The 15,525-nt window shown below is 41.7% G+C and overlaps 1 protein-coding gene and 1 long non-coding RNA gene across 2 annotated transcripts in view; one reads left to right on the top strand and one right to left on the bottom strand.

Annotated features, from left to right (window-relative positions):
- Positions 1–14,776, bottom strand: part of LOC116705770 (uncharacterized) — a 17,884-nt gene extending 3,108 nt beyond the window's left edge. Inside the window, exon 1 of the long non-coding RNA XR_004336030.1 lies at positions 14,766–14,776. This is a non-coding gene — a long non-coding RNA (uncharacterized LOC116705770). The remainder of the gene's footprint in view (positions 1–14,765) is intronic.
- Positions 1–15,525, top strand: part of atrnl1a (attractin-like 1a) — a 287,103-nt gene that overhangs the window by 85,782 nt on the left and 185,796 nt on the right. Inside the window, 5 exon segments of the mRNA XM_032542162.1 lie at positions 1,050–1,166; positions 2,464–2,596; positions 7,687–7,874; positions 9,933–10,146; positions 10,671–10,862. Coding sequence (XP_032398053.1) covers positions 1,050–1,166; positions 2,464–2,596; positions 7,687–7,874; positions 9,933–10,146; positions 10,671–10,862 — 844 coding nt within the window.

Below are 15,525 nucleotides of genomic sequence, written 5' to 3'. Positions count from 1 at the left end.
ATGGAGAACATTGGTTGTGTTCACAGAGTTTACTAAAAATAACAACTCACTGTAGTTGTTGGTTTTTCCGGTCGCCGTCCATCTCACCAATAAGAAACGGTCGACCTCTGAATGCAGCGTAACCGGGAGGAGACTAAAGACGGAAAGCTCCTAAAGCTTCGTTCCATGTAAACGCCCAGATAATTTGTTGTTTTGTTGTTAGTGAAAAACAGTATTGACTTTGTTTTAGTTGGAGTTAATTTGAAAAGTGAACTACACATTATTAAATGTATATGGATTCGAAACTGTTCCACAAGTGAAGCCCTTTTACTAAGTTTCTCCACAAAGAATCATGTGGTCACGAGTTTCTTTTTTAGTGATCAAATATAAATATATTTATGTTCCAAAAATAATATCAAAAGATACAAACACACTGATACATTGAAAGGTGTCTCAGAGCCAAAAAACACAGAGAGGAAAGCTGGGAGGGAGGGAGGCAAAACAACACATGCAGAAACATACACACACACACACAAATAAACAGACACACACACAGACAGACATAAGACAAGGGACCCCCCCCCCCCAAAAAAAAAAGTTTCTTTTAATAAATCATTCATTATGAAAAAGCATGAAATGACATACTGACTAAAGAAATCTTAGTCAACTAAGACCAAAAGCAGTGACTTGTGATATTAAACCATTAGAAGCTGTTTGTTCACTTACAAAAAAAATCTAAAAGCAATCGATATTTCAGCTATTCCCCTTCTGAGTTATCTCATATATACTCCTCTGTCTGAAAAGATCATATCTTTTTAATGTTATTTACAGTCTGTATGATTTCCTGTGTATGTAATAACTTTGTCTCAGTGAGGTCTGAGTACTTTTGCTCATTTAGTTTCTTTTCTGTCTCTTTGTCTATTTTTACCCCCAACCTGCTTTCTCTGTCTTTCTCTGTATGTGTGTCTGCATGTTGCTTTTGTCTGTTTGTGTGTGCTCCATTTAAATGTGTGTGTGTAAATGTGTGTGTGTTTGTGTGCGTGTGTGTGTGTGTGTTTGTGTGCGTGTAGCTGACTCTGGAGCTGGCACAGCAGCATGGCGGCGCTCTGTCTCTGTCTCGCCCACCAACCATGTTGTCTGAACATCAGCTGAGCTTGTGGAAGCATGGAGCCAGAAGGCGGGGACATGTGTGTATTACTTGACACTTGACACTTCCTGTTAGGCTGCAGCTCGGGTTGCATCAGGTTGAGACCAGAGGTCAGAACAGTCCCTTAGGTTATATGGAAATTGGGGATGAATCTAAATCCAAATTTGCATTTAATATGCTCTTCTAACAACCTTCTCCTTGAATTTGAGTACAAAATGGTGAGCACCCCACTGTTAACAAACATCTGGCCCAATCTTGGAGTTGGACGCAGCATTGCGCCAGTGAACTAGTATTTTCCTGGGACATACTGAGGTTATTTCAATATTTTTTTCCAACTTAATTTAAGGAAAAAGAATGTGCATACACTAAAACAGTAGAGCTTAAGAACGTGATACCTACATAGCTTAGCCTTGTAAAAAAATCACAATGGTCAATAGGATATAACTTTTTTTTTCATTCTTTTCTTTGATGAAACAGGGAAAGGATTGAAACATAGTAAATTGGTCCTCCAAGTGGAAGAACCAGAACATTAATTAAAATCTTAACTGAAATAAAGTTATATTTCAGTTGAGTAGAACCACCTAGAGGTATTAAATAAAGTTGAAAAGGTGTAGTTGAGTGAGATGCACATTGCACACAGCATTTAAAGTGAATACAACTTAAATAAAAGGTCCATCTCAGTATAATGTGTCCCTCATATTGATTTCTCTTCTCACTCTGCATGTTCTGTTTGGCTGTTTGATTCCCTGAACCATCACTTTATTCATCTTCCGCTATTGTTGCACATTGCATTGATTCCTCCAACTTTATTGCATTAACTGGAAAAGAGGACACAGATGATGATGTTTGACTGCAATTATATTGATTCCTGTGTGTGTGTGTGTGTGTGTCTGTGTCTGTCTATGTGTGTGTCTGTCTGTCTGTGTGTGTGTGTGTGTGTGTGTGTGTGTGTGTGTGTGTGTGTGTGTGTGTGTTTCTGTGTCTGTCTGTATTTCGTGTGTGTGTGTGTGTGTGTGTGGTGTGTGACTGTCTGCTGTCGTCTTCTGTGTGTGTCTCTGTCTGTCTGTGTGTGTGTGTTTGTTTGTGTGCATGTGTGTGTGTGTCTATCTGACTGTCTGTCTGTTTATGCGTGTGTGTGTGTGTGTTGTGTTTTGTGTGTTCTCTGTCTGTCTGTCTGTCTATCTCGTGTGTGTGTGTCTGGGTCTGTGTCTGCCTGTCTGTCTGTCTGTCTGTCTATCTGTGTGTGTGTGTGTGTGTGGTTGTGGGTGGGTGGTGGGTGATGTTTGTGTGTGTGTGTGTGTGTGTGTGTGTGTGTGTGTGTGTGTGTGTGTGTGAAGTCGGTGAGAGACTCGTCCAGCTGTAAGCGCCGGGAGGAGCAGGAGTGTTTCAGACTGGCCAACTGCAGGAGCTGCTCCCTCAACGCCAACTGTCAGTGGGAGGCGCAGCAGCAGGAGTGCCAGGCGCTGCCCGGTGAGGAGACGCCCTGCACACCGACAGAACACGCATGATTACCTGTGCTGGAATGTAACTAAGTACATGTACTCAAGTACTTTCCTTGAGTACACATTTAAGATACTCGCACCTCATTTTTTCCTTTGTTGCTACTTTCTACTTTCACTCCAGTACATTCATCTGACAGCTTTAGTTACTAGTTACTTTACAAATTAGGATTTTTGTACACATGTAGTTTATAAAATATGTGTTTTTAATATTAAACTTTCTAACGATATAAAGGCCTACAATTACAGCTGAAATGATTAGACCATCACACTTTGTTGATCGACAGAACTGTTTTATCGCTTCCAGTTTCTAAAAAATTAGGATTTTTCTGCATCGAGTACTTTTACTTTTAATACTTCGCGTATATTTTCCTGATGATATTTACCTACTTTTACTGAAGTAACATTTTCAATGCAGGACTTTTACTTGTAACTGAGTATTTACACAGTGTGGTGGTAGTAATTTTACTTAAGTAAAGGATCTAAATACTTCTTCCACCACGGAGCGTGCCACAAATGCACACACATCGTCATGAATGCACACACATCATCAGGAATGCACACACAGCAGTTGCACAAAACCTATGTCTTTGTCCTCAAGATGTCTCTATCTGGATCAGAATGCACAATATCAGCCAACAGACATGGGGGGTGTGAGAACAAAATAATCTTTGGTGATATGACAAATGACAAATGACTATTTTATTTAGCAACTGTTTTTTTTAAATATATTTTATAATTTTTGGGGGCATTTGTTAGCCTTTAATAGACAGTACAGCTTTAGACATGCAGCAAATGGGCATGGGTCAGACTCAAACCCTGAGCGAGGACTGAGCCTCTGCATATGGGCGCCCGCTCTACCAGGTGAGCTAGCCAGGCGCCCGTTTAGTTTTTTTGAGGTATATTTCTTTGATAATAAAAAGGATTAGAGCCACATGTGAAACATTTAGTGTAAAGTCAGAATTCTGAAGATACTCACAGAACTCCAATACATTTTTTCACATGGACCCTAATCCTGCACAGAGACAACTAGTTCACAAAGATCAACTAGATCACAAATGCATTTATGCACAAAAGGTTCATTAAAAGCAGTGTGGATCTCATTGTGTGACTTGATGAATGCTGTTGATTGACACATCCCAGTCTGGCAGTGTCACCTTCACAGTGTTTCTGACGAGCATGATCTCTGTTGTGAATTAACGTATTTTTCAAAGCTGTTGAGGGAGTGTTCTGTTAAAGATAGAGTACAGCAGACACACACAGTGTCAGAGTGTTTGCATGTTGCCACACTAACTGGCTGCATACTTTGTGTATTTTCACAAACACTCTTTCATACCTCTAAGCAGGCATGTACACAGAGAGGATTAGCATGCATTCATTAACACACAAGCAGCACCCAGCTGCAAAGGGAAGTAGGCCAATTAGACGTGTTTACTGGATGTTCTGAACATGGATCCTTGGCTGACTAACAAACTTGAGTCCACAAAGTCCTCTATGCTGCACTCCACTCTGCCATGGAGCCGTTAGCTAGAGCTGTTCTCAGTTTGACTTTGGCGCCAGCATGACTAAGGGCAAAGGAAATACCCTCACTATTTGAATCCACAAATTCTGCTCCGTGCTGTGCTGTATTGTGCTAAGGGGCTGCAAGCTAGCGCTCTCTGCTATGAGTTAGAAGTTTGCTGTAGCTTTAAGCAGAGGCTGGTAATGTGTTTGATCCCTTTCTTCTGTGCAGGCCCTGTAGCTTGGTACACATGGGAGCGTGCCTATGTTCCCACAGCCCTATGTTCCCACAGCCCTATGTTCCCACAGTTCTTTTTTTTTTCAAAATTAGGCCCTATGTACCCACAGTTCCCACATTTCTAAGATTTATTTTCCAAAAGTAGGCCTTAGGTTCCAAAATTTCCTTTTTCATGAATTTGTTTCAAATTTGATCCCCCTTTCCCCCAATTTGGGGTTAGCTAACCCTAACCATAACCCTGACCCTAATTTTAAGAAACATCTTGGGAACATAGGGCTGTGGGACCATGGGGCTGTGGGACCATAGGGCTGTGGGGCCATTGGGCTGTGGAACCATAGGGCTGTGGGACCATGGGGCTGTGGGAACATGGGGCTGTGGGACCATGGGGCTGTGGCACCATAGGGCTGTGGCACCATGGGGCTGTGGGAACATAGGGCTGTGGGAAACTAGGACTGTGGGACCATGGGGCTGTGGGAACATAGGGCTGTGGAACTAGGACTGTGGGACCATGGGGCTGTGGGAACATAGGGCTGTGGAACCATTGGGCTGTGGGACCATAGGGCTGTGGGACCATGGGCTGTGGGACCATGGGGCTGTGGGACCATAGGACTGTGGGACCATGGGGCTGTGGGAACATAGGGTTGTGGGACCATGGGGCTGTAGGACCATGGTCATAAACACATTTAAAGTTCCAGTGTAAATCTACACATGTAGAGTAGATATCGTTTGACCTGCAAACCCCTGAATCGATGGTTACTGGGATATGGATTACGTCAGCACTCTAGTCTGTGGTCATCCAACGAGATCAGAATAATCCCCAGACATGCTTCCTGATGCATTGTTTGGCTTTTTGACCCTATAAAAGGCAATGTTTGGTCAAATATTCGCCCGTGCATCTCTGCAGCCCAAATGTTAAGCGAAAGATATTTAAGGATGTCCCTTTTCTATTTCTGTGTTCTGCAGGGATGCTCCCAAGCATTGCCGTGAGCACATGCCACTAACTGTAGTCTCTTTGCAGACTTCATACTGGTTTAATAACAAAATACTGGGAACATCAATATGTGTTGAAACAAATGGTGGTACATTTTACATCTTTTGATATGATATTTCTGTTTAGCGTTAGCATAGTTTGACATAATTAATCAGCTCTGCTGCGTATTTTCTGACTTTCCTATTATGGCACAAAGCAAAGTTTTATTTCCCGTTTGCTTTTAACTTGCAAAAAACAGAGTAGCTCCTAGTTTGGCAGTAGATTTCCCTTGCAATATACTATATGGTAGTTGAGTGGAAAAAAACACAAAAAACATTTTATTCTTAATGTGGCTCGGGAAAGGAAAGTTTGGGGTCCCTTGCTGGAGCTGCTGCCCCTGCGAGCTGATACCGGATAAGCAGACGAAGATAGATGGATGGATGGATGGATTCTATGTTTCAGCTACCAAGCATCAAATAACATTTGTATAAAGTTGAAACTTGCTCAGCTTTGTCATGTCGCACCGTTGAGTCTTTGGCTCTCTCTGTTGTGGTGGCTGGTGCCAACATGTGTATTGTGGTAGTTTAATGAGTGGCATACTGTCCCTTCTCTAGTCTTTGTATTTGTGAACACTAACAGTTAGGACAAGGCCTTTATAAAGGGTCACTGGTCACACTGATGTTATTAAGTATGTCTTTGTGTGTGTGTGTTTCTGAGTCCATTAGTGTGATAAGGCAAGAAACAATGCTTCAGTTTTTGTCTGTGAAGATACATTTGCAGTAATAGAGCAGCTAAGATTAGCCTTAGTAATGGAAACTAGCTCCACCACCATGGCAGCTGTGGCCTTTTCTTTAGACACCATGTTATGACTAATTATGCTAAATGGCCTGACATGTTTATCTCTGCTTTTACACAAAGGCTGTAACCTAATCTATCTATTTATTTATGTACTCCTCCTTTTTTTTACCCCTTAATCTGTCTTTCTGCTCTCGGTTTTGGTTGATTATTGTCCATTGCTATTGCTTAGGGAAAAAAATAAATAAAGAAAGCAGGTATTTTCTTTTCTGCAGCATGAAAAGGTTGGTGATGGAAGCCATTATGGGCCTGTGAATGTAATCAGTCCTGGAGTCCAAAATAAACAGCGGTGTTCAGTGGAGGCAGAATGGCTTTTTCTTCCCTTTCATCCTGGCTAATTGAATGGCCTCTACTATTATAGTCTCAAGAAACTACCAAGTGACCCTGATAACAACAATGAATGCGTAATATACATTTTTTATGAGTGAGTTTGTCTGCCATTCTTATTCAGACTCTTCAGTCACCATGTGTATTGACCTTTCTTTTGTACATGTGCAACATATTTCTAACTCCTGCAAATTATTTTAGTCACTGATGAATACAAAGCAAGAATTTGGTGTTCCAATCTAAAGTTACATCAGCCTCTAAACTCAGTCCAATACGATGTTATTTATTAACCAAATTAACCAGAAGTATTTTTCTTAAAGCTGTTATTTAATCTGTTGATTCTGGCAGCACGGTTTATTTTCCAGGCTATCACATTAACTTTAAATTCCAGTGTCATTCCCCTGTTGGCCATTAGTTGCCCTCAGTGGGTTTCCACTGACTGGCCACCTGCCCTCACACCTGCCCTCACTACCTCATTAGTCGGTCTATATACACCAGCCTTCAACCAGCAGCATGCATCGCTCTGTAAGATTGTCCTCTACTTGTCTTTGTTAACTGCCTCCCCATGTTTGCCTTTTTGGATTTGGTTGCTGGTTCTGCCTTCTTAATAGTTGAAAAATGTAACATGATAAGAGGCTACAAACGTTTAACAAACTAAGTGTTGGCTAGCTAGCATTCTAATAATTGTGGCTAACTATAGACCTGCATAATAATATCGTGTGTCCATGCTAGATTTACTGTAACAAGCTAATCATCAAAACATTAGCTGTCAACATACGAAACTTTACAAGCTAAAGCTAAACAGAATGTTAAAAAGCTAACTAGCTAGCCATGCCAGCATGGTAACATGTTTAAGCCAAACATTAGCATACTGGACTATAAACCAAGCATTAGCATGGTAAAGTGCTAAAACTGTAAGCATATTATGTTAACGTGCTAATGTTTAGCTTGGACTATAGGCTAATAGCTATAGGCATGCTAACATTTGCATTGTAGCATTCCAATGTTAGCTGTGCGTCGAGTTTACTGCTACCAGTAGCATTGTGTGAGCGTTGACGGATTACACAGTTGCTAGCAGACTTGATTTATGTGTTTTTAGGCTTATGACTAATAATTAATGTTAACAGATGTACTGAAGGTGTGAAGCCAGTATATGTGTGTTTGTGTGCAGGCCAGCCGTGTGGGGAAGGCTGGCACCATGTCGGGGAGGCCTGCCTGAGGATCAACTCCAGCAGTGAGAGCTATGATAACGCCCAGCACTACTGCAAAAACCTGGGAGGGAATATAGCCTCTTTACTCACAGACAAACAAGTCAGTTTCGTTCTGGAAGAGCTCCAAAAATACCAGCTGCAAGACAAGGTGGGTAGTCTAAAATAAATAAGTTCATAAATAAAATAAATGTTGACCAACACTGCATGCTAGCAGTGTTGGTCAAACCTATCCTTATTTTCCACTCTGGCTTCTCTGCTTTGTACAATTGCTGTGGTTATTTTCTACACCTTTTATGATCTAAAGGCCAAATTTAAAGTGTGTTTTGTAGGATCATCGAATAAAAAATAAGCTTTGAATAGTACAGGTGTATCTATTCTGTTTGTGAATGAATGTTCCTGACTGAGCAAAGTACTATTCAATTTTATTTATAGTATCAATTCATAACAAGAGTTATCTCGAGACACTTTACAGATAGAGTAGGCCTAGACCACACTACCGAATTTACACTTTTTAAATCAGTGCACATTACTCAGTGCACACTTTTGGGAGTAAACCTGACAAATTGAGAACATTAGCAACCCTTCCTACGCCACTCTTATCACCAATACTAATACCATGCATGGTTAGGATAATTCCAAATTCTTGCATTGCAAATACGATAACGATAGGTCATCGCCGTAACCTGTTACATACTGGCAATCAATTCCATCCCAGTTCAGCTCAAATGTCAAAAATCACACAGCTCTTGCTCTGTGCAGAAATGTATTCTGAAGCTAAAGACGCTATTGGATTTTCTCAAAAGTTAGTCTTTTTAGTTAGAAATTCCCTCTTTGTAGACAGCAAAGAATTATTGGAAGTAAGGAAGGAAACTAATGCAAATGCTTTACAGTACCACAATGCGTCTGTAACCGTACCACAATGCTTAGGCATAGTCTAATTAAATAGCTGCATGGGAATGTAACTTTAGCTTTCAGCCGCCTTTCATATTTATATTTCCTGCAGAGAATGGAGTACAGTAATGTCTTGCTGACTGTTTACAACTGTGCTGATGTGCAGTTCATTAAGTGATATCATGGAAATGATACTGCTTCTGTGACGTTGTGATGTATTATAAAATGCCAGACAATGCGTTGTCTCAAGATTATAAAAGTTGAGTTATTTGTTATTTCCAAACATGAATGTACAGTAAATTAACGTCTAACCAATGAGCGAACCCAGCAATGAGTGGCTTTGTGATGGCATCAACATGTGCTTGATTCCACTGTTTTGATGTGAAAAGTCTAATTAATTAGAAGACTAAGAAATGTTGAAATAATGTTGCAATTTTGCGGAAATCTTCTGGCTTTATATGATTTGATATTCACGTTCAGACATGTCAACAAATATTTTCTAAATTTCTCACCAGGATGTTTCTGATCTAGCTTCAAAGCATACAAAATAAACAGAACTAATCCTTCCTAGCCCACTATGAAGCACACATATCAGCTTCATCGTCACTTTTCCTTGTAGTAAAGCCCAATGTTTGAAAAGAAAACCTGTGACGAGAGTGACGGTGGCTAGAAATGGTGATAGGTGTAAACGAGTCCTGGGTATCCTGCTCTGCCTTTTGAGAAAATGAAAGCTCAGATGGGCCGATCTGGAATCTTGCTCCTTATGAGGTCATAAGAGGCAAGGTTACCTCCCCTTTCTCTGCCTACAGAGACAAAAAGAAAGCTACAGACTCAGAAATGGGACATACTAAGGAAAGCTCATTGTGGGAGTGGCTCTAGTGGCTGGAATTCTGCTCCAAGGCTGAATTTTGGAAAAGAGACTTCAGATACAGTATTAGGGACCACTAAGGTCTATATAAAAGAGACTTCCTATACAGTATTAGGGAACACTAAGGTCTATATAAAATCATCCAAAGAGCACTATGTCATGGGAACTTTAAGTGTTAATTAATTAACCTTTGATGCTTTGAGGTGATCGTGATTTTTAATCTCTTGTTGTCCAAACCATTTGGTTTTTTAGCAACTCTGGCTGTTCATACATTGAGTGATTTGAAATTCTTAAATTTACAGGCAAATATCAGAGAAAATGTAAATCAGGTATAATACATGTTATCTTTGGTCAGCATGTGCAACATCTAATATCTATCTCCATTTTCTTTTTCTTGCACCACTGTGCCCCCAATCCCCCCCCACACACACACACACACACACACAGAATTTATCTCCCTGGGTTGGCTTGAGGAAGATCAACGTGTCGTACTGGGGCTGGGAGGACGCGTCACCCTTCACCAACACCAGCCTGCGATGGTTACCCGGAGAGCCCAGCGACTCGGGCTTCTGTGCCTACCTGGAGCGGGCGCAGGTGGCTGGTCTTAAAGCCAACCCCTGCACGGCCACCACCGACGGCCTGATCTGTGAAAAACCTGCCGGTGAGAACCTCTATCCCAGGCTATATTGAGCTCTAAACTTTACTCTTCAGTAAATAACCTCAAAGACCCTCTATTATGCTTTTTTTGGATTTAGTATGTTATATAGTTTATTTATGTATGTAATAGATGTAAAAGACAAAATACAAAAAAAACAATTCACGGCAAATTGAGCGTTTATCTCCCAAAGACAGCACTGAAAACGGCTCGCCCACATTCCTGTTTGAAATTTTCAATTGTTGATGTAATTGATTGAGAAAGCCAACCCAGTTTTTTATATGTGCAGCCCACTGGTGCTACCTGAGCAGGCGGGCCAGGAGCTCAGACAGACTGTTTAAGACAGAGGAGCTGCAGCAATGGGCAGTTTGAGAAACATGATGTTTTTTGAACATCACAGCATGTCAACCTATTCTAGGAAGCCACAAAAGTACAAATATGATGCTGACAAGGAGCATAATAGTGGCTGTTTAATCTCACATCCGACTATCTAAACCTGTTTTTCTTTCTCAATTTGTCTTGTTGCTCAGGGAGTCCACAGAGTCAAAGTGCTCGTCCCTGTAGGACGCCCTGCTCTCTGCGCACCAGCTGCGCCAACTGCACCAGCCAGGCCATGGAGTGCATGTGGTGCAGCAGTACGCAGCGCTGTGTCGACTCCTCGGCGTACGTCATCTCCTTCCCCTACGGACAGTGTCTGGAGTGGCAGACCCAGGACTGTGCTGGTGAGACAGGGAGAGTCTTAACAGCGGGGATTTACTGAATTTTCATTGTAGAACATGCAAAACATTAATATACTGTAATATGATGCACTATGTAGTTGAAACGACGAGTCTACCCATAGACATTAAGACTCTAAAATGGAGCAAACATGACATTAAGTTCTTTTCTGTTATGTTTTGTATGGTGGAGCTAGAAATCTTAAGCACAAGACGGGGGGGGCAGGAGTGTAGTTTGAAGGAATATTTATTTCAAACTTAAATATTGCGAGCAGGGAGTAAACTGTGGCTCAGTGGTAGCTCCCTGGGCCTGCAGTCCCATGTTGAAGTGTCATCGGGCAAGACACATGGAGTGTGAATGTGTGTGAGTGATTATCTGATGAGCAGGTGGCCCCGTGGACGGCAGCCTCGGCCACAGTGTGTGAATGGTGAATGTTTCTTGTACTATGTAAAATAGCTTATAGTAGTCGTTAAGACTTGCAAATAATATACAGTCCATTTACATTTAACTACATCCAAAAGGTGGGGAGCGGAAGTTGGGAATCCTGAAAGGGAGTTGCCAGGAGTAACGTGTGCCAAGGTGGAGTCCTGCTTCTTCCGCGTTGCATTGTGGTGTAAAGAGGTGAAATGTTGGGTACATCCTATGTACACTTGAGCTAGCTGTGCAATGTGGGTATTTTAAAGAGGACTGTGTAGTTACTGAAATGAACAGCTGAGAATTTGAACCCCACTAAAAAATGGCGACCACACTATATAGTGCACTATTTTCGTGATGGTGAACTCTCACACACTGAGAGAGAGGGAAAGGTCAAGCAGAGGCCATGACAGATTTCATCTTTTAGGGAAAATGTTAGTACTTTTTCTTTTCTGAACATATTAGCATTCAGCCTAGAAAGGGAAATAAACAACTTTCGGAGTTGATCACCCCAAAAAAGCCTTCAGCCTCAGGTCAAATGGACTGTATCAACTATTAACAGAAGTGGTATCTTTGCTTTTTCCAAATGTTGCAAAGGACAGGCAACTAATTTTTCTACTGAAAGTCTAAGTATTTGTAATGTGCCGTTTGCCCCTAATCACAGCAAAGATTGTTCAACATTAGCAAAAAAAGTACTTAAAACAATAATGCTTTGAGACTGCGTTTACATGTGGGCGTCTATTTTCATAAAGGGACATGTCAACCTCTCCATTTTCTAAAATAACATCGTGCACAACTGCCACTTTTCAGAGAAGTCTCTGTTAACACGTCCCTGTGTATCTATGCCCTCTGTGCTGTCAAGAGCACGCCAAATCGTAGGTGGCAGTTTAACAAGAAGCCCAAGCCCACGTTAGCCAATCAGAATCCTGAAAATGGAAACTACAGCAACTATCACTTCCTCTCTCTTCCCTTCCTCACTTCCTCGGCTTCCTAAACCTCCGTTTGTATCAGTTAACATGCAAACAAAGATTTGAAAGATCTCCACTCTGGCCGTAGTTTTTCAGACTCATTTTCAGTGGCAAATTCTCGGTTTGCGTGTTAACGAAGGGCACAAACAATGGGAAGTGTCAGTTTGTCAAAATAACCTTGTACAGTACGTGTAAACAGGGCCTTAGGCAAAATATGCAGAGGTGAGAGGAGGTGACATGTAAGATCCCATGGCATGACAATTTCACTTTATACGTTTTTTTTTTTAAACATTAATATGAGGTCCCCCAGCCTGCCTGCAAGGTTACCTCGCCTTTCTTTGCCTTGCCCGCTCAGAGAACTTGTCCCACCCATGAAACAGAGACATCATGGATTTCAAACAAGCAAAAAAAAAAATAGATGTATTTTTTTTCTTTTTTCGTGCCTATGATGATGTGTGAACATGGAGTAATTATAGACTCCTATCGATCCCCTTCTTATCAGCAGTCAGGTCACACACAAACACACGCACGCTCGCACACACACACACACACGCACACATAAAAACACTCCAACACCTCTCCTGCTCAGCTACCGGGCAGGAAATCGATCATCTGCAATGATGCAACTGACTCAGAATGAAGTCCTCGCTGCTGTCTCTTAACATTCCTCTCATATTTACACTTCCCTGGGGATGCTGTAGGCTTTTCAGATTTACCACTGCGTCTCTATGTGGGGCTGTTTGTGTTCATAGATGTTTTTAGGCTCAACCACCATTGTGTTACCTCATTCGGCGATAGATGTTGACTTATCAGACAATTATTTAATGAAAATCTTCCAGATTATGACTTTAATGATTGCGTTTAACAAGTAGCCATGGGTAGATAAGCAACCTAGACAGAAGACTTAATGGAAGTGAAGTAAAGTTTGTTTTCAATCATTTTCATTGGGCTTTTTAATTTTTTTTGAAAAGTTAAGGTTAAGTACAGGCATTATTTAATTCGTTTGTTCATTTTTTCCCTGAGACTGAACTTTTTATTGGTGTTTTGTGTCTTTTGTTAGACAAATAGTCAATTTGTGGCAAAGTCTTCTCATTTCTGAGAATTTAAAAGAGATCGAAAAGTTGTAGGATTTCTTTTTTTTTTTTTTGAGCAACTGGTAATTTATTCCCTGCTAGTGACAGCAGTCTGAGTGAGACAGCTCTCAGTCTGCTGTTGTCAAGCCAAGATTGTTTTCCCCTTTTTATTTTAGCGCTGACATAATGGCACTCCCCCCTCCCCCCCCCCCCCCCCCCCCCCCCCCCCCCCCCCCCCCCCCCCCCCCCCCCCACCCCACCCCCACCCCCCCCCCCCCCCATCTCATTTTCTCTTTTATATTCACATCTCTGTTGTTGGCAGAAAGTGTGCAGAAGGCTTGTTGCTCAAAGTAGGCCATATAAATACTATTTATTATACTTATTTCAAATTCTCAGGTATAGCATTGTTGTTCTTTTAATAGTCCATCAGTCGTTGCATTGTGTTTCATATTTATCTTTCTGCTTCACTTCTCTTGTTTATGGATTAATCATGCCTTGTATTGGACACCAGGCCTGCAGGCTTCAACCAAAGGATTCATGGCTTTGGTAGCTGCTTTCACAAAAAAAAAAATTCAATTGCTCGTGCCTATGGATCCAATTTGAACTGGGTCATTTCTTTATCAGGTAAATTTGGCCCAGGGCTTTGGTTATCACTCACATTTTTTTCATGTTGGCTGTAAGCTCACTACACACTCCTTTGCACTCTTGAAATAATTAGCTCCAGTGTTGCCCTAGCAGTTACATTTGGAGGTTTTGTGAGCTATAGGGGCATGTATAGATGTCAGTGGGAGGGGCCTGCAACTGCTAGACAGACTCCCTGAACAGTTGGATGTTTGGTGCCTTGCTCAAGAGGTAGTGCCCAGGAGGGGAACTGGCATCTCCAGCTACCAGTCCACACCTCGTGCTTTGCACGTACCGTGCAGGGACTGGAACCAGCGACCCTTCGGTTCCAGTCCCAACTCCCCACCAGCCGAGCTACTGCCACCTAGAGTCTGTATTTAACCCCCACACATCTTCAGAGCTAAAAGTCAGCACTTTAACCTGACACTTACTTATTCCAGTTCAATCTGCTGCAGTACAGAGATAAAACAATAAAAACATGTCACAGATGAGACAAGTTTAGAACTTGCAACTTCTTTCAGCTCACCGGTCTGCAACATCTAACCCCAGCCAGTTTACACCAGTGGGACAAGGCTGTGTATCATCTCCATAGCTTTCAAGGCTCTCTGCCTTTTGCCACTTTTTTCCAACAGTGTAAACAATATGTGGATTTCAGTATATAGAAGTTCATATTATTTTCATCACTCACCTTGTGTATTTTGTCTAGACAGGTGATTATAACAGGTCAGTGATTACAGTTGAACATAGGTTTCAAAGGACTCTTTCTCACACACACATCAACGCAGGCCCAATGATAGTTACTTTGTTGTAGCTGATATTGGTTTTGCTGCACAGTGAAATAAGCTTTTTTTCTTTGAGGCAAACCTCAGTGTGTGTGTGTGTGTGTGTGTGTGTGTGTGTGTGTGTGTGTGTGTGTGTGTGTGTGTGTGTGTGTGTGTGTGTGTGTGTGTGTGTGTGTGTGTGTGTGTGTGTGTGTGTGTGTGTGTGTGTGTGTGTGTGTGTGTTACACATGACGTCTGTCTGCTGTTTTGCAGCAAAGGAGAAGGCAGCTTTTGGCTCTTATACTTGATGTATTATGTATGGGGGCTCACACATCTGTATGCTACTGGCTTCAGCGATGCTAACTGTCAAGTTCTGTAGGAGCAAATGGATTACACAAGATGAAGCCAGATGATACGTGCTTTCCAGGGACAGCGAATATCAAACCTGCTGTGCTGAATGGAATGTGGCATCGAGATGATTGTGCCAAGAGAATTTTTGATAAGGTGAAAATTCCCCCAGCGGGAACAAGCAATCCTTCTTTGCTGCAACAAGATAGCCTAAGTTCTTCAAATCATTTGACATCTACTGTGTTTAGGTATCCTCCAGGTTATTTCTGTCAATGAAGAGTACTAATATAGCCGGATTTTAATAGAGTCACATATATTGGGAAGGTTTTGGAAAGGAACACAAAGTGGAAATATGGAGTTTTTTTCTGTTTATATCCCATAAAGCATGTGGTGGATGTTTGCTGCATAGCAGCCAATGTCGGAGGAGTGTTGTGCTTAGTGTTTGTGGCTGACAGAACTTAAAAAGCATTAGGGCTCTCAGTC

This window comes from Etheostoma spectabile, chromosome 17 (assembly GCF_008692095.1).
Source record: "Etheostoma spectabile isolate EspeVRDwgs_2016 chromosome 17, UIUC_Espe_1.0, whole genome shotgun sequence".
In the NCBI taxonomy this organism is placed as follows: Eukaryota; Metazoa; Chordata; class Actinopteri; order Perciformes; family Percidae; genus Etheostoma; species Etheostoma spectabile.
This window is presented reverse-complemented; position numbering and strand designations above follow the sequence as displayed.